The sequence below is a fragment of the Mus pahari genome, chromosome 2, assembly GCF_900095145.1.
Source record: "Mus pahari chromosome 2, PAHARI_EIJ_v1.1, whole genome shotgun sequence".
In the NCBI taxonomy this organism is placed as follows: Eukaryota; Metazoa; Chordata; class Mammalia; order Rodentia; family Muridae; genus Mus; species Mus pahari.
The window spans coordinates 1,918,088-1,941,060 of NC_034591.1; the positions used below are offsets into that span (position 1 = coordinate 1,918,088).

A 22,973-nucleotide genomic window follows, 5' to 3' on the forward strand; every position below is an offset into this window, starting at 1 on the left:
TATATATATATGTGTGTGTGTGTGTGTGTGTGTATATACACACACACACACACACACACACACAGAAGATGTCTATAAGTAAAAGACTGATAGAGTTATCAAAAAAGCAATGAATATTTTTGAAGATATTATATATACAAGAAAGACATGAGGAAGATAATCAAATCTGTCAAATACTACAGCTGTTAACAGCTCAGTTAACAGCAGTTTCATTTTCTGTTTCTTAATGTTATCACATTTATAAAATAATAACTCATAACTTAAGTGCCTAATTTTCTGCAATATTAGAAGTTGCTTAATTAGAAGCTTGAATGTTAACTGTGAAAGTTAGCTACTCATTTTATAAGCAGTTTTTTTTTCCCAAATATCTAACATAAAAGATGCTGGCTTTTTCCCCCTCAGTTGTTTCTCAACTTCTAAACAATTCCTCTTTTCTTGTATCATAATTTGATATTAAAACACAAAATATTTTCATAGCATAACTAATAAAATGCACAGAGGAATATTAACGAGATGCTCCAGCAGCTCATGAACTCACCAAGCCCAGCTTTTAACTACCCATTTTTCTGGGTCCACCTCCCAGTACTAGGATTATAGACATTTGCTACCATGATTCCCAAACATTGGTATCTTGTTTATAAAGTATTTAGATATTTGTGTATGCTTTCCTAAGCAAAGTACTATACATTCAAGAATCCATAGAAATGACAACTGTTTCCCTTGCCTTGATGGTCAGAAACCTTAATGAAAATGTTGTGATATCAGATCTACAAAGTGATAGAACAGGATAAGGTAGTGAAGGGCAGGTCCCAAGACACTTTATCCACTCCCTTCCAAACTTTTCCTTGTGCCCCTGAGCTTCTATCAGAAGTACCGCAAGCTGTGAGGATGCCACACAAGGATTCTAAGTTAAAACAGGAAAGCGGACCTCTGCCACTTACATCATTTCGCTAAGCCGCCATCAAAGACATTATAAGTTTCAAAGGACCTAAACCTAAGTTAAGCCACTGTATGCGCTCGATCTTAACAAGATGAAGTTCAAAGTCCATCTGGAGACACAAATCTAGGCAGATTAGGGTTGCTAAGCATTTCCACTTTGTGTGAAAATTATGTTAAAGTCTAAATTCCAAGGTAATCCGATAAGTGGAAAGCAGGTCCTTGAAATGCACTTCCCTGAGCATGAGGCTTTCCTGATTCTCAATCTTTCTGCTGCTGACATCTTAAGAATGAAGAATTGGCCAGAATACCAGAATTGAGGTTAAATCAAATTCCAGCTCTCTCCATCTCATTGAACCAGCTCTAATGTTCCCTCCACAGTGGAAAAGTAGCCTGTCTCAAGTGTCACACCCTCGCGAGTGTTTCCTGTCCTCCCACTAGATACACACATGAGTCCCTGTGTGTGTGCTTCTAAAGCTGTGACTGACAACCACCCAGCAGTAGCAATTCTCTTTGACTCTACAGACAGGAAGAGAAGTAGGGATAGAAATATACATCTAAAACTGACCCATTGTACAATTTTTCTTATTATCATAAAGTCATTTTACTTGTACTAAAAACACAGGAGAAAAAACATGGCTCAGAGGTTTGGATTTCTTGTTGTTCTTACAGATGACCAAAGTTGAGTTCCGAGCTCCCACATGGTGGCTCACACTCAGGAACTCCAGTTCTATGGGAACTGACACACTCTCATGGGCTCTGCAGTCACAGAGCATATACCTATATGTTAGCAAACATACATATGCATAAAATACAAATAAATATTTTTTAAAATACCACATAGAGGTCAGGCCTTATAAGAAAAACCTCAAAATACAATATTTAAAGAAATCACAATGTTCTAATTGTTCCATCACTGTCTATCACAGGAATATGAGAAATCTGAATTTCAAGAATCCTCAGGGAGTCAGAAACATCACATCAATGTAGAAAGTTCATAACAAGTGACATGATCCAACCCCTACCTTCTGCAAGTAAGGTTTCCCAGGGCCCTAAACTATGAAGTGGTGTTATGGGCTGAACTATGCCTTTTCCCATCAAAAATATTGTGTATGCTGTAGCCCAAACTCTAGAGCCTCAGTGCATGGCTGGCTGTGTGTATGAATAGAAGTTAAAATGAGGTCATTGGGGTAGGCTCTACCTCAATCTGAGCAGTATCCTTATAGAAAGAAGACATTTGTATATGAACAGGGACAGAATAATAACCCAGAGACAAAGTGACAAGATACCTATCTATAAGCCAAGAAGGAATCCTTGAAAGATCCTCTCTCACAGATGTAAGAAAGAGACTCATGGTACCTTGACATTGCTCTCCCAGCCTCCAACACTATGAGGCACTAACAATCATACTAACAATGACTGACTGGGCAATACATCATCTGAGGTACTGTGTCCTAGAGGCCTGGCAGCCTGTTAAGGTGGTTTCACGTTGTCCACATAGTTAAAACCCAGAGTCCTAGACTTCAAGGCCACTCTGTATAGATTGCCGTGGCTAGCAGTCAACCTCTGATTTGCTCGGAAAGTTCCTGGCCTCCAAGACATTGATCTAGCCTCTTACTTTTGATCTGAGCCTTTCTGGTGCTATCCTCCTGCACTCCAGGTGCCCTGGCCATGCATTTTATACTGTCCATCTCCCAGAATATTGAGCCAAATACATCTCTGTTCTAAATTTAACACAATAAAACTCAAAATCTTATGATTTTAGGTGTCTTGATAATATATACTATTTATATTCAACAGCTGTGAGTTCCATCCCCAAACTATTAGGTATTTTCAAATAGATAACTCATGAACTCAGAACTCAAAACACACAAACAAAACACTCGAATGGAGCAAAACTGCCACATGAACAGCCACTAATTGAAACCACCTTATGAAAATCATCCCCAGTCTTTACTCTGGGCAAAGACACTGGGTGTCTACATCTGCTTAGTTTCTGTATCTGTCTATACAGTAACTTCTCCATCCGGTTGTCAGCTTATCTCATTTCTAGCTGGAGGTCCATCTTAGCACACTTCACTAGTGGAGAAACTTCCACAGGATCCACAATGCTTCTGAAATGATCCAGCATCTCTACGGCATGGCATGTTATTCTTTGACTTATAATTTCAATCTTCCGCCTGCCACCTGGATGACAGATTCCTCATGAGCACCATCTGTACCAAATACTCCATCTTATTTACTGACTCTAGCTTAATGATGCACCGCAAGCCATTCTGTAAGCTGTTGCAGGGACGATGTCAGACAAGGTCACTAACTTCATTAAAACTCTACATATGAACAGAGTCACGGGAATATGTCACATTCCAGTAAGAACTGTAATGGAAATGATCAGGGTTAATGGGATGGGGAGCTGCATAAAGATGGGTGAGAAAAGAGCTGCTATTTTAGACAGGGTGGCCAAAGGAAACTTCTTTGAGAAGAGGACATTTGAGTTTATAGCTGGTATCTAAAAGCAGCCAGTGAAAAGCATTCAAGGCAGTGTCAGAGTGCATATGAGGGCCCTGAGATGAGACACTGTGGAACAATGGAAAAGAAAAGGAGCCGGGCCTGGTGGCGCAGGCCTTTAATCCCAGCACTCGGGAGGCAGAGGCAGGCGGATTTCTGAGTTCGAGGCCAGCCTGGTCTACCAAGTGAGTTCCAGGACAGCCAGGGCTGTACAGAGAAACCCTGTCTCGAAAAACCAAAAAAAAAAAAAGAAAAGGAGCCAGTGTCCTTGGTCCGGGGTGTTAAAGGGGGCATTAATAAAACATGGCTTGTACTTTTATGTTATGATAGTTTCAAAGTAGAGAAGAGACAGTAAGAATGACAGCGTAGAGAGGATAATGTAAGAGTCACTGCAACAATCCAAGGAAGAGCTGATGACACTTGGCCTACAGTGAAGAGATGTGAATCAACTATGCACAGAGTTAAGCCTCCTTATAGAGGTTTACCCTACAGAACTACCTTTGGCTAATTTGGGTAGACAACTCCGAGAATTACCACTACTCCTGTAAAGAGAATACTGTATGGGATGTGATAGAACAGAACTAAATTTGTATTTTAGGCAGTTAGTTACACCAGCTGACCTTGGTTGTGATAGCTTATTCTTCTTGGAGATTGTTGAATTCAAGGGTAAATCTCAAGAAGGTGGATGGACACATGAAGTGGACATGAGGACAAGGACTCAGCTAAACAAGCACACGCATGGAAGTCAGCAGCTTCTACCTGCTATTTAAACGTAGGAGTGAGTGGTTATCAGAGCAATGAAGGCTTTCTCTCCTTAGACTGTACCGACTCAAAGGTCAATATGGGATAAAGAGAAAAGCCAACCTGCCTGGATTCTCTGACATGGCAGAAAAGATTCTCTCCGTCATGTGCAATCTGCTAAAAAGTTAGACACAGGAAACCAGAAAAGTTTGTGTTTGGTTTAGAACAAAGAGACAATGGGTAAACGTTCTAAGAAGCTTCAGTTAAGTGGTAAGAAAGGAAGTCAAATGGAAAGGACGAATGAGATGAGAAAGCAGTAATAGATATGAGTTCAGCAAGAGTGGCCTGGCTAGTTCTATGACACCCTGACACATGTTAGAGTCATTCTGGAAGAGGGGTACTCAATTGAGAAAAATGTCCCTACCAGACTGACCTGTGGGAAAGCCTGGCGTACATTTTCTTGATTGATGATTAAATGTGGGAGGGCCCAACCTATTGGGGGTGGTGCTGGGCAGACGGTAGTGGGAGGTGAAAGAAAGTAGGGTAAGCCAGCCTTGGGGATCAATTAAGCAGCATCTCCATGTCTTTTGCATCAAATCCTGCCTCCATATTCCTACCCTGCTTGAGTTCCTTGCCTGACTCCCTCGACTGATGAACCTTGATAAGAAAAATAACCCTTTCCTCTCCCAAGTTGCCTCTGGTCATGGTATGTTATCACAGCAATAGAAACCCTAACTAAAAGAGAAAGAGGAAGAGAAGAAGGAACAATATCATTGCTGCGGACCCCAGCCTCCAGCCAGCAGAGTTGAGGAAAAGACAACACATACACCAAGGCAGGGTTCAAGCAGCTTCCGCAGCGCTTCAGCTTCAGCTTCAGCTTGCTTCAGCTTCCTTTATTCTCTGCTTTATTCTGGGGGATTGCCCAATTTATCCCCCTCCACCCTCTGCACTCGTCTCTCACCACTCTTCATCATCCAATCAGCATTCAGCACGCTCTGTACATGAGCCATGCACACAGACAGGGTGCGTGTTGATAGGCCAGTGACTCAATATCATGTTGTATGACACTATGCGTCAGGTGGGCAGTGCATGATCATTCAGGTGCACATGATCATTCAGGTGCGCATGATCGGGTTCTCGGTAAACAAGCAAGGATCACGGGGCTTGGCAATGAGCCAAGGTGCCGTCTTGGCTGCCGTGTGGCCACACCAGCTTCCCACATATCATCATTATTGACATATTTGTCATCATGGTCATCAAATGACAATCCAGAAGATAACTGTACTTAATTTGTCAATACCTTCAAAAATTAAGTGACAAATCACCAACACGTCATTTGGATCAGAACAAAACCTTGCACTGGTCTGTTTGATGGGAGAATGAACTGAGGTCTTAGAGAAAGATAATTTGCATTTTTAAATGATGTAGAAGTGAAGCTACTAATTCTAAGTGTTACGGCAGCGAACTGTAACATTTCCACAAATAAGATGGCTCTCATTGAGAAGTGAAACCACATGAGTGAACAAGGCAAAAGACAGATCAACTTTATTTCATAAAACTAAAGCCTTAGGCAAAAATTTACTACATTAAAAGAGAAGGCTTAGAAAAATAACAGGGGGAGCAGAGATATTAAAACATGAGATATATAACAATGCAACTGCCCTGCTCGGCATGTCCGGAGATGCAAAATACTTACGGTGCTATTAGCAACACATAACTACAGAATCAGAGAGGGTTAGTGTGCCTACCTTCCCTGATGGCCGTGAAAGGTGTACCCTCTTCTTCCTGCAGCCGGATCACCTTTAGAGCCACCAGCTTCCCATTCACCCTGCAGGAAACCAAAGAAGAGCGGAGAGTGACTTTGCAGAACTGTAGGTCTGCTTTTGTTCTAATTATGCCCCTTAACATTTCTATGCCATGAAATTTTGCATGAACAATGTCAGCGACTCAATTGTACTGCCATAGACATACTGAATTCAGCCAGGCTGGGAATTCTAGACCATCATGAATACGCGTATTGTGAATACATGTGTAACAGGCTAAGATCAAACTTGATATTTCGGTGAGGTAGATTTTTTTTCCTTCCACTGAAACTAGAGTTTAACAAAACCACCTGAAAATGTATCTCAGTCTAACTAAAACCAAATCAGTGAGGAGAGCATTTCCCTCTGTTTCTCAAAGCTCCACCTTCGATCGTGGATAGGGCCATGTAATCCCATAGACGGAGACTGAGTCTCATCTCCCCTCCCTACTTTTCTCTCTCGGCAACACTCACCTGCACAGGCACACGCCCATACATCACACCACGCCTTGTTTTGCATTTTTAAAATAAGAGTCTCTGAATAACTATATTTGACCCAGTTGTGTTTTATGTTATATGATCAAAAACTTGATGAATACACTATTACAAATTACAAAAGACATAAGCAAAGCAGATGGTTCTTTTAAACACTTTCTGTATGTGTGTCAGCTCTAATCAAAAGTAAGATTACACTATGGAGATAATGTTTTATTCAGTCAATTCTGTCAACTATCAACATCAAAGAAATAACTATATATTCCAGTCCTCTTGATTGCTTTATTTTCTACATTTACTATGCCTGGTGGAATAATTTCTTTCGTTGCATGGTTCATTAAAATGTTTTAAAAAGAGATATGAAAATATGAAAAATACAAAAAAAATTAAAGAAAAACAAACCATTTAAAAATGATCCTTCAGCCACTCAGCTCCTATGTTCTGAAGCCAGTACTTATCACTGTTCAGATGTACTGTCCAGTCTAGAGGCCTGTCATACTTATACATAAACTATGTATAAGTACGCTTGCGTCACATAAATAAATTGGCAAATGTATGCATATACATATACACATGCAGAGTGCAGAAAACCACATAGAAAATGTTGGTATATGATACACTGTATATATACTGTATATATGTTGTATATATGAATATATGTGTATAACATACTTAATTTCATACTAGTCTTCAAATGATAGGCATTTAGTTTATTCACAATATTCTGTTTCTAAAGTGATATATATTCTTTTATACTTTACCCATAATTTAAATGTGGGAATAACAAATTTCTAATATATATATATATATATATATATATATATATATAGTAAAACACATATACAATTGTGAATATTATTTTTGATGAAAATTCAAATTTTATACTACATAGCAGAAACCAATTTCCATTTCCTGTAGCATCAATGGTAGTTCCTATTTCTTCCCCATTTTCTCTATGCTATCAGTGTTTAGTTTTGTTAATCTTATAGTTTCTTATTATAATTTTGATTGCTACCAGAAATACTCAGAGGAACGAAAATGAAGAATTCGTGTGACCCAGAGAATCCTGTGTCTGAGTCTGGAATGTGAATGCTAATGTCTTTAAAATAAATAAAAATAAAAATCGTAACATCTAACATATGCTTGTTCAAAAATCTGCCTGCCCCAGAAGGGAAACCCAGCAGCCAAAGTCCTCATCATAATCCAACTGCCAGGTGGCGTTTCTCCACGAGCCCACTGAAACTCCATTAACACTGGTGACGGCAATGGGATACGGACATCGTGTTACAAGGCCCCACCATGTGAAGACTTTCTCCTGGAAGCCAGGATTTGTGATGCTTTGCCCGTGTCTCCGCTGGGAAGAAAGACTTCACAGTTTTCTCTTGGGCAACCTCCTTTCCTGAATGCATCACCTTGACTTTTCTAAGTTCAGCTGGCTTCAAAGCCTGTGATCCACTTTGTGCTACAGGACTAAGGGGGCCGTGGGCAGGGCTTGAGGCTGCCACAGTCAGAACTGACATCTGCACAGACTTCTCAGCCCAGCTGAGATCATCCGTGGCTCCCACAGGAGGCAGTGACTGGTTCCAGGAACGCCTTGGAATTTTCCCTTCACTTACAGACATTTTCCTCTTACACATAAAACACACACACACACACACACACACACACACACACACACACACTACTTTCTTCCCACACAGCTTTCTAGTTCCCCTGGGAACTAAATTAAATTGTAGGTACCAGGAACTGAATTCTGCATCTCATGCTTCTAAAGGCCGTGCACAAACATGCCCCCAGACCATGAAACATGACTGGCCATTAGCATAACGGAAAGCAAAGAGCAAAGGCTAGTTACTCCTGTGATACAACTAATGGCAGTGAGGTGGTAGAGGTAAGAATGGCCTTCATAGGCGCCTATATTTGGATGCTTGGTAACCAGGAAGTAGAACTGTTTGAACGGAGTAGATGTATCAGGAGGTGTGGCCTTGTTGGAGAAAGTGTATAACTGGGGTGGACTCTGAGGTTTCAAAAGCCCGAATCAGTCCCAGGCACTCACTCCCTCTCCCTCTCCCTCTCCCTCTGCCCTTCCTCCTCTCCCTCTTCCCCCCTCTCTCCCTGCATATGGATCAGAATATAGCTCTCAGCTACTGCTCCAGTGCCGTGCATGTCACCATGCCCTCTACATGATGATAACAATGGACTCACTCTGAATCTTTAAACAAGACCCCCAATTAAATGCTTTGTTTTATAAGAGATGCCTTGATCATAGTGTCTCTTCCCAGCAATAGAACAATGACTAACAGAGACAGAACCTGAGCACTCTCAAAAAATCAATCTATATCATTCTATGGTGATAAAAACATTTCTTTTGAATTTACGTTCTATAAATACAAGAATCGGTTTCACGGAATAATAATTCTGCCATTTCCAAGAATGGAAACTTCAAGTGTTAAGATGTCAAAGTGATTGATTGGTTGGAGAGTTGGTGGGCTGGCTGGTTTTAAATTTTTATTTGGTTGAAGGTGCCTGAGTGTTTTATCTGCATATAAGCCTGTTCATCAGGTCTGTGTGTGGTGCCTGAGGAAGCCAGAGACAGACATCAAAGCTGCTGGAGCTAGAGATGGTTGTGAGCCATCAAGTGGGTGCTGGGAATCCACCTCAGGTCTTCTGGAAGAGCCTGTGCTCTTATCTTCTGAGTCTTCTCTCCAGCTCCAGATGTTACTGGGTTCAGTGGACTATGGTCATCTCAGTTGCTGCTGAAACTGATGTTGTACTGATTTTATCACATGAAACTAAAACTGTCTTTAGAATTTAAGTTCCAGATATAAAGTGATTGCTTCATTCACTGGTGTGTGTCCAGTATCTAAGAACCTTCCAGACACAAAGTATGTTTTACAGAATGACTACAGATGTTGTTAATTCATGGAGGTTTTGCCCTTCATTAATGCTAAATAAATATAAAATAAGGTAAAAAACTTATTTCTAAAGTTTCCAGAGACACCAAAACGTTTACAAAGCTTTCAACATCATCATTTCTGTTTGGCTTCACAATGTATTAACTGCTAAGCCATCTCTCCAGCAGCTTCATGATTTCTGTTGTTCTTTTCTTCTGGGAGGACTTTTTTGGTTTTGTTTTGTGTGTGTATGTATGTTTCAGGTTAAAGGTAACATCTTTCTGATTTTTATGCATATGGTGACAAGTTCTCATTCCACGGAAGTTTAAGAATTTGTAGAATACTTTGTTAATTAACCTTTTTACACCAAACAGACCAACTGCAAAACACTTACAATCCTTTAATAACCTAAGCACAGACCACTAATCAGCTTCTCTCTCTTCTCTAATGGCTTCACAAGTTTCCCACTAAGAATCATATTGATTATCAAATTGCTCTTTAACCTGAGTCGATGTGACTTTCTTCTTTCTTAATTAGATTTTCTCTACATGTCTGGACACTCATCAACTGCTAAATCCTTAAGTTTCAAAGCACTATAAAAATGTTAAGTCACAGGCTCAACCATTCTTTAAAAAAAATCTTTGGAAGTAATAATATGAAATTTTCTAATGTTCCAAGTTCAGTGCATATATATGAACACTATATGTTTAATATATATTATAATATATGGCCAATATATGTTTAGTGTATATAAATACATATGTATTAAAACTTTATTACTATTATCTGAAGTACTCAAAATTCTAAGCTACCAGTCATGCAGGTATTACACTTCTATTTTTTTAATTATTTTATTNGATATTTTCTTCATTTACATTTCAAATGCTATCCCGAAAGTCCCCTATACACTCCTCCCGCCCTGCTCCCCTGCCCACCCACTCCCCCTTCTTGGCCCTGGCATTCCCCAGTACTGGGTCATATAAAGTTTGCAAGACCAAGGGGCATCTCTTCCCAATGATGGCCGATTAGGCGATCTTCTGCTACATATGCAGCTAGAGACAGACACAAGCTCTGGGGGTACTGTTTAGTTCATATTGTTGTTCCACCTACAGGGTTGCAGCCCCTTTCAGCTCCTTGGGTAATTTCTCTAGCTCCTCCATTGGGGACCCTGTGTTCCATCCAATAGCTGGCTGTGAGCATCCACTTCTGTGTTTGCCAGGCACTGGCATAGCCTCACAAGAGATAGCTATATCAGGGTCCTTTCAGCAAAATCTTGCTGGCATATGCAATAGTGTCTGCATTTGGTGGCTGATTATGGGATGGACCCCTGGGTGGGGCAGTCTCTGAGTTGTCCATCCTTTCATCTTAGCTCCAAACTTTGTCTCTGCAACTTCTTTCATGGGTATTTTATTCCCTATTTTGGGGAGTAATGAAGTATCCACATATTGGTCTTCCTTCTTCTTGATTTACTTGTGTTTTGGAGATTGTATCTTGGGTATTCTAGGTTTCTGGGCCAATATCCACTTATCAGTAAGTGCATATCAAGTGAGTTCTTTTGAGATTGGGTAGGTATTACACTTCTTAAGGGTATCAAATTAAGATGCTATCCTACGAAAATAATGTCATATTTTCTAATTATCTTGTGGTTCATAAACTACTTTAGGAGGGCTTAAAACATGTAATTCAAACCATGATTTAAATAAACACAAAATTTAAGTTGAATCAATAAATCAGAGTTGTTTACAGAAAAACATTGAGGATTCTCCTTTAACAAGTTATATTAATTAAATCACAAGCTAATGAATAAAAGGCAATCAAGGTTTGATTGCCAGTGGAAACATTAATTCAGATAAATAACATGGTGAGAAAAATATGCCTTAACTTGTGTTAATACTGCCATTCTTTGGAGATATTGCCATCTTTGCCTCCAGTTGCTATAAGTTACACGTGGAGCCATTTTTCTCCGGACACTACTGCCATGGCTTCATTGTGAGATACAATGTAAGTCAGAGGGTCAGCACTGTAGTCAGGTCTGCATGTCACAAGGAGTGAGTTGCCAAATGCAGCACAGGTAGAGGTGCAGAAATAGGTATTGGGGGAACTCCACTCAACAGTGACCTGGGGACACTACGTGGCCAGGCAGAGCCATGTTGAAATAGGATCTAGCTTCGAACAGATTCTGACCAGAGATCCAAACCTAAGTTCAGAAATGGTGCTCACAATTCTGTGTGCCCCCACCCTACAACTATAGATACAAAATCCTCTTAATTCTCTTGTGGGAATGAAGCCTAAAGTACATAATTTTTAAACAAAAAGCAACTGCCTACTTTTTTTAAAAAATTTTACCCATCTATTCATCCCTTTATCTTTCTGTACGACCTCTAAAGAGAAACTCCATACTTTGCTCAAAGCACGATTTCTGGTTTCAAAAGATGGCGCACAGAGAGAATTTCCATCAAGAGGAGTGGTTCTCAAATGCAAGACAGAGGTCTTCCATTTTGTTAGTTGCCGTAAATTAATAGGATAACTTAGTACAATGAAACGAAATTGCAAATATTATCTAGGTCATCTTGGAAAACAGTGTTCAGGTGCTAACATCTAGAAATTGTATCTGGTAGATATCAAGGAAATTAAAGCAGGATACCTAAAAGAAATTTAATATAGCTGGGAAATTTAATATAGTATGTCTCCCTCATCTGTTATGATCTTGTATCAGGAGACAGTGCTGAGGAAAATAGTAGCCCGGGAAGCTAGATACGTGTGGCTTTTGTTTGCTGGGCTGACACTGAGGCAGCATCAGGAGCTATGACAGAGAGCTGCCACATGCTAAGAGCAGTGCTGGACTGAGTTTATAAATTTGGGGCAAAGTAATATAAAACAATCTGGAAAACTCTCTTAATCAGTCTCCATTTAGTAACAACTGCATTTAAACCTCTATAGGAAGTTTAGAATCCAGTATTAAGACTTAAAATGATGGGGCTGAAGAGATGGCTCAGGGATTAAGAGCACTGGATGCTCTTCCAGAGGACCTGGGTTCAATTCCCAGCACTTACATGGCAGCTCCAAGCTGCCTATAATTCCAGTTCCAGAGGAATTGACACCCTCACACAGATATCTACGCCGGTAAAACAACAATGCACATGTAATAAAAATAAACAAACTATTTTAAAACGTTAAAATGTTAAAGACAGTTGCTGTTGTCCTTTTTTATATTGAGACATGAAGGAGAATCTGCCTCAAAACTATTCAACCACTGTTTTCTAGCATATCCTGACAATGCTAACTCCCTAACCTTAGTCAAAGAGAGAATTTAAAAATTAATAATCAGAATTTCAAGGTAAACTCAAGGAGCCACTTGTCCTAATATCTATCCAATGATATAGATAGAAGTAGGAGGCTCATACTAATTATTGCTAAATTGATTTCTTTTAAAGTAAAGTCTAAGGTTCATAAAGTAAGTCTACTTACTGAGATGTGATAAAGAATACAAAAATCTGAGGATGTAATGCAGCGCGTAAAGAGTACACTGACTGAATCACCAACTATTACCTATTTTTTTAAAAGTTGCTACTAAAGCATAAATCACGATTTGAAAATTTTTAGCAAACAACCGAACTCAAATACATTGAGACAATGGACATTTTGAATATTAATAATGTTCATGACAACACAGAAGTGAGTACATTTCCTCAATGTTAAGCTGATAAATTGTGTACTATTCTAAAACTGTGATCAGTCAGTAAACGATTATAGAGGCTTGTTGGAGGAAGGCAACCACAGGGGATGGTTTAGTGCCCTGGGACTCCCCATTTGGTTGAGGGTTATGCACACCCTAGACTTGTAATACTGTACCCGGCAGCCTAGATCCTTCATCTGAATGGACTAGACATACACAGCCCTCTCCAAACATGGCACCTAGGAACATCAGCACCTTCAACCTGCAATGGACTTCACATACTCCTGTCCTTGACAACAGGATGTGTCATTTATCCGAACAGCAATCAAAGTCAGATACTCTCCATTCAGGTATATCCCACAACACAACTGAGCTCAAAGCCTAGAAGGACCAACCTGGCCTGAACTTGTTTTGGGTGCATGTGCAGTGTCTTATGGTTTTATTGCTGTCAAGAGACACTGTGACCGTGGAAACTTCTATGAAGACAAACATTTAATTGGGGCTGGCTTATACTTTCAGAGGTTTACTCCATTATCATCATGGTGGGAAGCAATGCAGCATGCAGGTAGACATGCTGGAGGAGCTGAGAGTCCTACAACTTGATCTGAAGGTAACAGAAGGAGATAACTGTCTCCCACAGGCAGTTAGGGGAGACTATCATCCATACTCAGGAGAGCCTAAGCATAATACCCACACAGTGACGCACTTCCTCCAATAGGGCTACACCTCCTCCCATAGGGCTACGCCTCCTCCCATAGGGCCACACCTCCTCCCACAGGCCCACACCTCCTCCCATAGGGCCACACCTCCTCCCATAGGGCCACACTTCCTCCCATAGGGCCACACATCCTCCCACAAGGCCACATCTCCTCACAGTGCCACTCCCTATGGCCAAGCATTCAAATACATGAATCTATAGGGACAACCCTACTGAAACCACCACAGACAGTAAGGATAAACTGTAGCCTCTAAAAGGGAAATCCTTTATTTACAATTTTCTGCCTCATGCCAATGATTAAAGTCAGACAGATGTAAAAAGACACATGAAATAGAAAAATTACTTTATGGCCTAATCTATCAATCTAAATAGAGAACCACTCAAATTATGTCTATGAGTAGCAAAGTCCTCCTTTCCTCTTCAAGTCCTCAAAAGGAATTCCCTAACAACACCTGGGGCTCTTGAGCATCAGCCTTAACACGGCTCACAGTCAGTTTGGACAGTGTCTTTGTCTGCACTACTACTCTGCTGCAATGAAAATTTTCAATTCTTTGGATAACAAGCCAATCACCTGGAAACGCCTGACAACAGTAACATAGTTATGTCACAATCAGAAGACCTCAGTGACAGTGAAGCCTTCACAGACGACAGTAGACCCTCAATGTCCATGGGTCCTTTATTCTCATAGCCATGGACAAACCAGTCCTTTAAAGACTCAGTGGAACTCGAACCCCTCTACCCTCTACAGTCATTGAAATATGTCATTCTTTCTGCTGCTGATGAGAAAACAAACAAGTGTCACCTGTAGCTCTGCACTTTCTTCAAGTTCTCAACCAACCACCACCAACAAAAATAACAAGCCCTCTCCTAGAGTCCAGCCCTTCATGAAATCAAGTTTGAACATTTATCTCTCATTCAACAGATACTAATTGTAAGGATTTGAGTTTGTGCTTGGGATAAATAATAAATAATAATACACCCCTGCACATAACAATCCTGACAGTGCATCCCAGGAGTCCAGCATAATGACCAAAAAATCAAATGAATGGGATACTCTAAGAGGATGTCAGCAGGCTCCCACATGTCAAATGACACAATTTGATCATCTATAAAATGATCTCTGCAATGGCAGGACATCAAACATCCTTAAATCTATAACTATATAATAAAACTAAGAAAACAAGCATTTTATATTTGTTTTAATTTTGTCATGTTAGAACATGATTGGTGTGTGTGTGTGTGTGTGTGTGTGTGTGTGTGTGTGTGTCATGTGTATTCGGATATCCTCAAAGTCTAGAAGAGGCCATCAGAACCCTTAGTGCTGAAGTTACAGGCCCTGAACCCTAGTACTCTGCAGAATTCGCAAAACCTCTAACCTGCTGAGGCCCGATCTCCAGTTCCAAGGTTTTCTTTTCTACAGAAGTCCCCATCTTTCAAACAATAAATATTCTATGAGACAATTATACTTAGAGCTTTTCTCAAAACCAGAAGAAATTAAATGAGAAAACAAAATCAGATACAGGGCTGGCCATGCTTAAAGCTATGTGACAGGTTGACAAGGGTTTTTTTGCTGCACTATGACTTCTTATTGTCCCCACAGAGAGGGCCAGAAAGAACGAGAGACTGGGAATGGCAAAGAGGGCTTGAAAATGCTGTCTCTGAACAAGGCATGACTCCCATTTTCATGAACTAGTAGCAGCTGTGATTATCTGTACAGGGCCTGCACAAGACGGAACCCATCAACATTCAGCCGTGGATGGGAGGGGCTTATTAGACCCTCCTGCTTTCCTCTGAGCTATTGGCTGTTGATGAATGCTGGAGGAAGTGGATCAAATTCATGGGGGTTCAGCAGCTAGTAAGTTGTCATTGCTCCAATAAATAGCCTCCCGACGGGAAGTGGGGTCAGGAAGCTGGATTTCTGGTCCAGTGAAAGATGTTAGCACTCACGCCGGGGCATGAGCAAGGAAGAAAAGAAACCTATGAAGACAAAACCTTTAGAGCAACAGTAAGATCTGGGCTGAGTGTTGGGAAGTTAAAAGATGGTTTCCAATTTCCTGGATTCAGCATGTGGGTGGCTGAAGGTGCCATTTGTGGATGTTAAGTAAGCTAAAGTCTTGGAGATGGGCATGCGTTCCAAGAACTTTGTTTGGTAAGATGCTGGACTGGAAACATGACAGGGAGATGTAACTGACACACTAATATAAAATTTATGAGTCTGGATCTTGGTACACAAATCTAAGCCAGGCATAAATTTGTGATTCATTTGGACCACAGGGAACAGCCAGGATTCTGAGTTAAGAAAATGCTCAAAAGAAAGATGGGGGAAAGGAAGAATTTGCTGATCTGGGGATGATACTCTTGACCTGAAACAGGCTGAAGAGGGAGGAAAAAGTACCATTTAGACGACACGAAGAAGCACGAGAATGAGTGGACTGTGAGGGGTGAGTGGAGATCTTGGGTAGTGTCTCACTCTCTCTCCTCCTTTGCTGGTCTCTTCCACTATAAAAATGCAAAAATGTTCTGATATCAGTACTCCCCGCCATGCCTCAGCGGAAAGCTTCTTGCTAGCTAGCCCTCAGCAGTCCTCCTCGAGCTTGTCTGTCGGGAAGCTCAAGCTGTCGGGTGAGGTGTATTAGTGCAGAGCAAACGGGGATACTCCGTCCCCCATACTACAAACTGAATTTGGCTTAAGCAGTCATTAAACTATGACAGCACAGCCAAAGAACACTGTAAATTCAGATTGATCATGCCAAAGAGTGATCATGCCAGAATGTGTGAGATTTTCTTCAAGGACCTTGCAATTATAGTGCCGTGCACCTTTTTAAATGTGATCCAGGAGTGTGATTTGTCTCTAATAAAACTCCAACCTGTTAGCAAGCACCTAGTCCTGATGCATCGAACTACTAATTCTATACCTCTGTCCTACTCGTGACAGGCAGTGGTAACCTAGCTTCCTCTGTTCTTGTCCTCCAAAGAATAAAACCACAAACACAGGGAGGCCAGCACTTCGCTTTCTGGCACTGCACTCTGAACCAAAGCCCCACGCTTGTTAGTGTCCTTGGCTTCATGTATCTGTGCCTCTCTGTCTCTCCACGCCTCTGTCCCTTTGTCCCCCCTCACTTTCCCAAGCATGTTTGATGTTCACTTTCCCTTGGAGGCCTTGCTCATGCTCCTCTTGCAGCTCTCTAACATTGACCACTACACTGACATTCTACTCAGCCACTAGACTACGCGGGAAAACGTGCCTCGCCCAATTTCATGCACAGTTGGGGCTCAGTAGCAACAAATGAGCCAAGTGCGCACTTCACAAAAGAGGAACTGAAATAGCATGCAGTAGTGTCTCCACTGCTCTAAGGTTCCTTAATCAGCCTTTATCAAATCACCCTGGCAACAGCAAATCCAAACTTCTTAGAAGTTTCCTTTCTGCCATGTAATCAAATACACCTACCAACATTTTTAGGCAAGAAAATACGCTTACTAGTTAAACCATTTCACTAGCCTACTACTGCTATATACAGTTTAACAGGAGAAAAAAGTATTCGGGCATGACAGAATTTTTTCCACCCCATTAACCTCTATTCTACTTCAGAAATGTTTGGAGCCATCCAAATAATAATCTGCTCCAAGTGTTCAAGCAGGGCATACAGGAGGAAAGCCATGCCTGTGTCCTTGAGTCTGCTTCACAACATCCATTATTTTGAACATTCAGACACTTCAGGGCTACTAGTATCTTCCAGGTTTTTTTAAATTTACACAGAAAATGGATATATATCTCAAATACAGACTTCCTTAAAATTTTAAAGAATAGTCAGCTCAGGTCTGCAAACAGCCTCCTTAGAGCTCCTCTGCCATCTGAAGGTGCAAGTCCCTCGTGTCTGTTCTGCGCTTGGGTCCCAGCTCAAACTCTCCTCAGTAGGTGATAGGGGCAATAGGGAAGGTGACATCTCTTCTGTCCTCTTTCTATGGCAGCAGCACCTGCTACACGTGAACTTGAGGCCTGAGGTCCTCAGCGGCCTGCCTGCATTTCACACCATGGCAATCTGGGGTTATCTGGTCTGGCTGGGTTTCACAAGACTTTTGTCATTTACCTTGATATACATATGACCTTCTGCTGGATGAAGGCAGAGGACTGTAAACTCCTGAGGATTCTGAAGGTACAAGGAACCCCTCCTGGGAGAGCAAGAAACAACCCAGAAACAGCCACTGAAGAGTTAGCAGACCGGAGAAGCTGTAAGACAGTGTCCCGCCACCCAAACATTCCATGAATGAAATAACCAACCGAGTCCGGTTTCTGTCGCTGCGATAAACACTAGGACCGAAAGCCACTTGGGGTTGGAGAAAGGGCTTCTCAGGCTTACAAGTTAGAGTCCATCATGGGCACGAAATAGATCACCAGAACTAAAGAAAAAGTCTGATTTCATTAGAAAGAAAGAGTTCCTTAGCCAGGACGCTTTACAGATTCATAAAGTGTGTGATCTGAAACTTGACAGGTGATGCTCATAAACGCCCAGCATGCAGGGACCCATGTGCACAGAAAGGTGGGGATGAAGAGAAGCAGCATCCAAGAACCACCGAAGAATCCAACAGAGCGGGGCGAGTGGAGCGTTTTGCTTTGCCCTCTTCCTGTTTTCAAGCACTCTTGTCTGGAGGAACACATCACAGAGAGCTTGGACAGAGCTGCATTTCACACGTCTGAAGAAATCACATTTTCTCTTTCTGAGGTCAAGCTGCCACTTCAAATTCCTTGTTACCTTCAGCGGGTTCCCCCTACCCCCGCCCCGCGCACACACACACACACACACACACACACACCATCAAAAACTGTTTTCAATGAGCAAAAAAGAAATGGCTACATTTCTTGATGATGGTATCTCTTTCCCCAGTCCTGGATTACTTCTTTCTCTCTGGTTAATTCTTATATGTCATATCTTAATACTATCTAAAACTGAAGGGGCGAGCGATTTGTTCATTCTTTTCGTTTTTTGAAAAGTGTAACTCTAGCATCCCAGTTAGAGTGTGCCTTCACCTCAGCTGAGACTAAAGGAGAGCAGAGAAGACCTGACGCTCAACCTTACAACACTTCAAACCCCCTGGCCCAGTTCTCATTTTCCTAGCAGAGCCGTAAGTGTTCCCTGGCCATGGCCCAGGCCCACATATTGAGCATGGCAAGAGCAAAGTCACGTTCCCATTCTCAGGATGAAAGCCTCTCTACAGCAGGCAGATGGGACATACTGAAAAGCACACAACTGATTCTCTGCAACGTTCTGGGGAGTCCCCGAATACTCATCGTCAACTGGTGCTCGCCACAGAGATCTTGCTTTTCCTGTTCAAAATGAGCTATGCAAAATCAAGAGAGGTTGAGAACAGCAGGATAAGCAATTAATGCAGCCCTGGAGAGTCACTAAGACCGATATTCAGAGTTAGTATCTCTACCCATTCTAACGAACACACACACTCAAGTCTGCAGTTTATGCTCCAACAAACAGAAAACCGGTATTGCTTTTTAGGGGTTACCTGCGATGACACATAGAGAACTAACAAAAGAAATTTCACATTAACTTTGTGAAAGGCTTTGAGACCAGCGTAAGCCAGGAGCACACGGTGAGAACTCGTCTTTATTTTCTCCAATAAAATGGCATTGCTTTCATAATTGTGGAAAATATTAAATATCTTCAAAATGAAATTTAAAATACTAACAAGTCCAGTCACAGTTATGTGCTATGATTTAAATTGTTTATGGCAGATGGGATTCACAACAGTACTATACAGCTAGAAGTAAGTGTCCCTTAAAATGGTTTGTTTTATAAGCAAGTAGGGTGTCAACCTAAAGCTGAAGAAATTACCTGCACCTGTTGAAGTCAAAGATTGATATTAACTCACACATTGCTGAAAAGAGATTAAAGGGGGATCAATTATAAAAACACCTAAATCTGGTGGGAAAAAAAAAAAAGAAAAGAAAAAAGAAAGAAGAGAGAAGACAGGGAGGGGGAGGGGGAAGAGGGAGAGTAGAGGGAGAGGAGGAGGGGTGGAGGAGGGTGTGTATTGTGTGTGTATTGTGTGTGTGTATATTGTGTGTGTATTGTGTGCGTACTGTGTGTGTATTGTGTGTGTATTGTGTGTGTGTGTGTATATATATATATTATGTATATATATTGTGTGTGTAGTGTGTGTGTGTGTGTGTGTGGTGTGTGTGTGTGTGTGTGTGTGTGTGTGTATTGTGTATGGTTTGTTGTCAGTCCCTTCTTCACTTTCTTTGCTTCCTAGCTAACATCAACTGAGCACGCTTTCTCCAACAGGCACTTTACCTTATACTCCTCCCCACCACGGTGCTAATGGCTCAAGGTAAAGCCAAGAGAACAAGGCAGGAACTTCAGAGACCACAAGGCAAAAGGAACAACCCTCTCCTAGTTGATCGCTGCCTGCTATTTCCTAATAGCGTCAAAGAAGCCAGCGCAGGCTCTCATCATCACACTCCTTCCGATCAAAGCAGTCCTAAACATTTTTCCTCCATCACTACAAAGTGACATTTATTGACTGAGGGACTATTAATAGCACTGTGACAGGTGCTACAGAATAAGTTAATACAGATGAAGTAAAGGAGACACCAGGAAAAGCATTAACAGAAATAAGTGTTAAATATCCTGACACATGTTAAAAAAAAAAAAAAAGATTATGATGATAGGTGCCAGGCTTTTGCAATAAGGGAGAGAGACTTTGGGCTCAAATCCAAGTAGGGAAAGTGGGGGACCATGGCTGGCAGCAGGGTAGTGGAGCAGGAGCAGGAGAATATAATAAGTGACAGCAATGGTAGGCATCAACAATTCTTGCTAAACTGGCCTGAGTGGACTCATGCTAAGGATCCTGGGTGACTGCTTATCTAGACGCAGGGGTTCTGGTGTGCACTGGCCTGATGAGATTCTTGCTAGGACTGGCCTATGGAGGCATGTGAAAGATGGGGCACAATATGAAAGCTTGAACAAAAGAAGGCTTAAAGAAGCTTGGCATAGAGATAAACTTCAGATAATTAGAGTTTCATGGCATGCCTAATTTGAGTTAGCCTCTGAGACAGAAAAGTGTGTAAACATCTTGAAAGGAGAGATAAGACATTTAAATAGGGGGTGGAGGTCCAATCACAAACAAGGGTTCAAAAGTAGGGACAGAAAAGCACACAAAACCTAAACGAATCGAATACTCAGGATTTGTGTGTGAGTGTGTTTGTGTGTGTTTGTGTGTGTGTGTATGTGTGTGTGTGTGTGTAAGCTGATGATGAAATTTTGAATGAAAATTAGGACAACCACTCAGAAAACATCCATCTGCGAAAGCCAAATATGTATTCTGACTCCTGAGCAGTAAAAGATAATTCACCAAGTTCATAAAACCTAGCAAATACACTATGTGCTGAGCCCAGGTTAAACAAATCAAAAAATTATTATCTTAATATAAAGTAAGCATGCTATACTATTTCATAAATGTCCAGTATGGCATATACCATAGCTATATATAAAATATCTGGTAGTAAATTTTGATTATTACAACACAGAAATGTGAACACACAATTTGTTAAATTCACAGAGGCTTTGTCTCCTGAGCAAGCCCAAATCCAAGCAGGGTATTCACCTCACTTCCCTGCAGAGCTGTTCCTCTGAGCTTTCGGGGTTATACCAAGAAGGAAACCAACACAGTCTTACACAGAACTACTCCATAAAGTGTCAGCCATGCAACCTGACTTCTACTAAGAGATATAATTTCTCTTCAAGTGAGACAACACAACTTAACCCCTTCGAGAAAAATCCGTGGATCATAAAGGCTCTGGCTTCGTTGTATGGTTTCTTTCTTGAAAGTTGATATTAATAAACAAATGAAGCCGTCTCTCTGAAATTAGAGCTAAAAGAGCAAACGGCTTCAGAAGAGAGGTTAGATCATGCTGTTGTTTTGTTGCTGCTCACAAGGTGTTTAATTAAGAAGTCACCCCCACCCCCACCCCCACCCCCACCCCCAAATCAACTTTCCCAAATGCCCGTCCTCTGTGTGTATCAACCCTCATAGTCAGCAACACAAAGCATTCTGGGATGCTTCCATTTATGTTCAAAGACAGCTTTAAGGAAAAACGTCTCTAGCCACATGGTCTCAGTATACTCAAGAATAAGTAGCTATTCACTCACTTAAAACACATAATGGGTAACACATATATCTCCACTGCATTTACAGCAGAAAGAAAATCCCCTGGCTCCACGCTGAAGAATCCTTCCACTATTGCACTCTGGGAAAAATCCAGCCCAGAAAAATAAAAATGAGGCTACTTAGCTCTTACTCATGAGGAATTTTTCTTTCAAAGAAACTGAATCTCATTATTTGGCAATTTGGGCAGACACACACACACACACACACACACACACACACACACACATACACTTTTCAAGTCAAATATCTACAAAGATTGAAAAAACTACTTAGGAATTGCCTACTTTTTGTCTCTTCAATGTTTTATTTTATGTTTTTAAAATGGAATTCAGTCATATAAAAATTACTAGTATTTATATTCAAGTGACTACTACTAAAACCAAAACCTTATGCCTGTGGTAAACAAGTAATACTCTCCATTACCTTTCCTATCTTCTTGGGGTTTAAGTAGATACTCTGTACCCACTGGAGTGCATTTCTATCATGTTTTTATTTGTTCTTAAAAGCAAGGTTTTTGAGGGGAAAAAAAAGTCACTTATTTTCTCCTTTTAAGAAGATCTTAACATCCAGAGTGCGAACAAGTCACTTTGCAAAAGAGAGGGAAAGTGTGTCAGATACATATCCAATGGGAACATGGCAAGACCACTAATTCTGACTGAGTACGGAGGAAAGATGATTGAATTGTATGTATGAAAAGGGGAAGAAGGGTCTATGGATTTTCAGTAGGCGGAATGGCCCCTACTCTGAGGTGGGCTGAGAGAGAGGCAGGTAAAACTTGAGACACCCACTTTGAGGGCCAATCAGCTGTGAAAATGTTGACACATCATTCAACAGGTCGGCTCCACTTTATCCAACTTACAAACACAATCTCTGTAACCTCTCTCAGGTCTCTCTTTCACAAAAAACCACACACACGAGGGAGCACATCTGGAAAATATGAAAGGAAACACAACTTTACAGGCTATTGCTATATAGCTGCTAGCATTTCTTTCTTTCTTTCTTTCTTTCTTTCTTTCTTTCTTT

At 41.1% G+C, this 22,973-nt stretch overlaps 1 protein-coding gene across 1 annotated transcript in view; it reads right to left on the bottom strand.

The window, feature by feature from the left end:
* The window catches only part of Cdk14 (cyclin dependent kinase 14), a 534,124-nt gene that overhangs the window by 344,016 nt on the left and 167,135 nt on the right, over positions 1-22,973 (bottom strand). Inside the window, exon 5 of the mRNA XM_021190228.2 lies at positions 5,934-6,013. Within this exon, the coding sequence (XP_021045887.1) occupies positions 5,934-6,013 (80 nt within the window). The remainder of the gene's footprint in view (positions 1-5,933; positions 6,014-22,973) is intronic.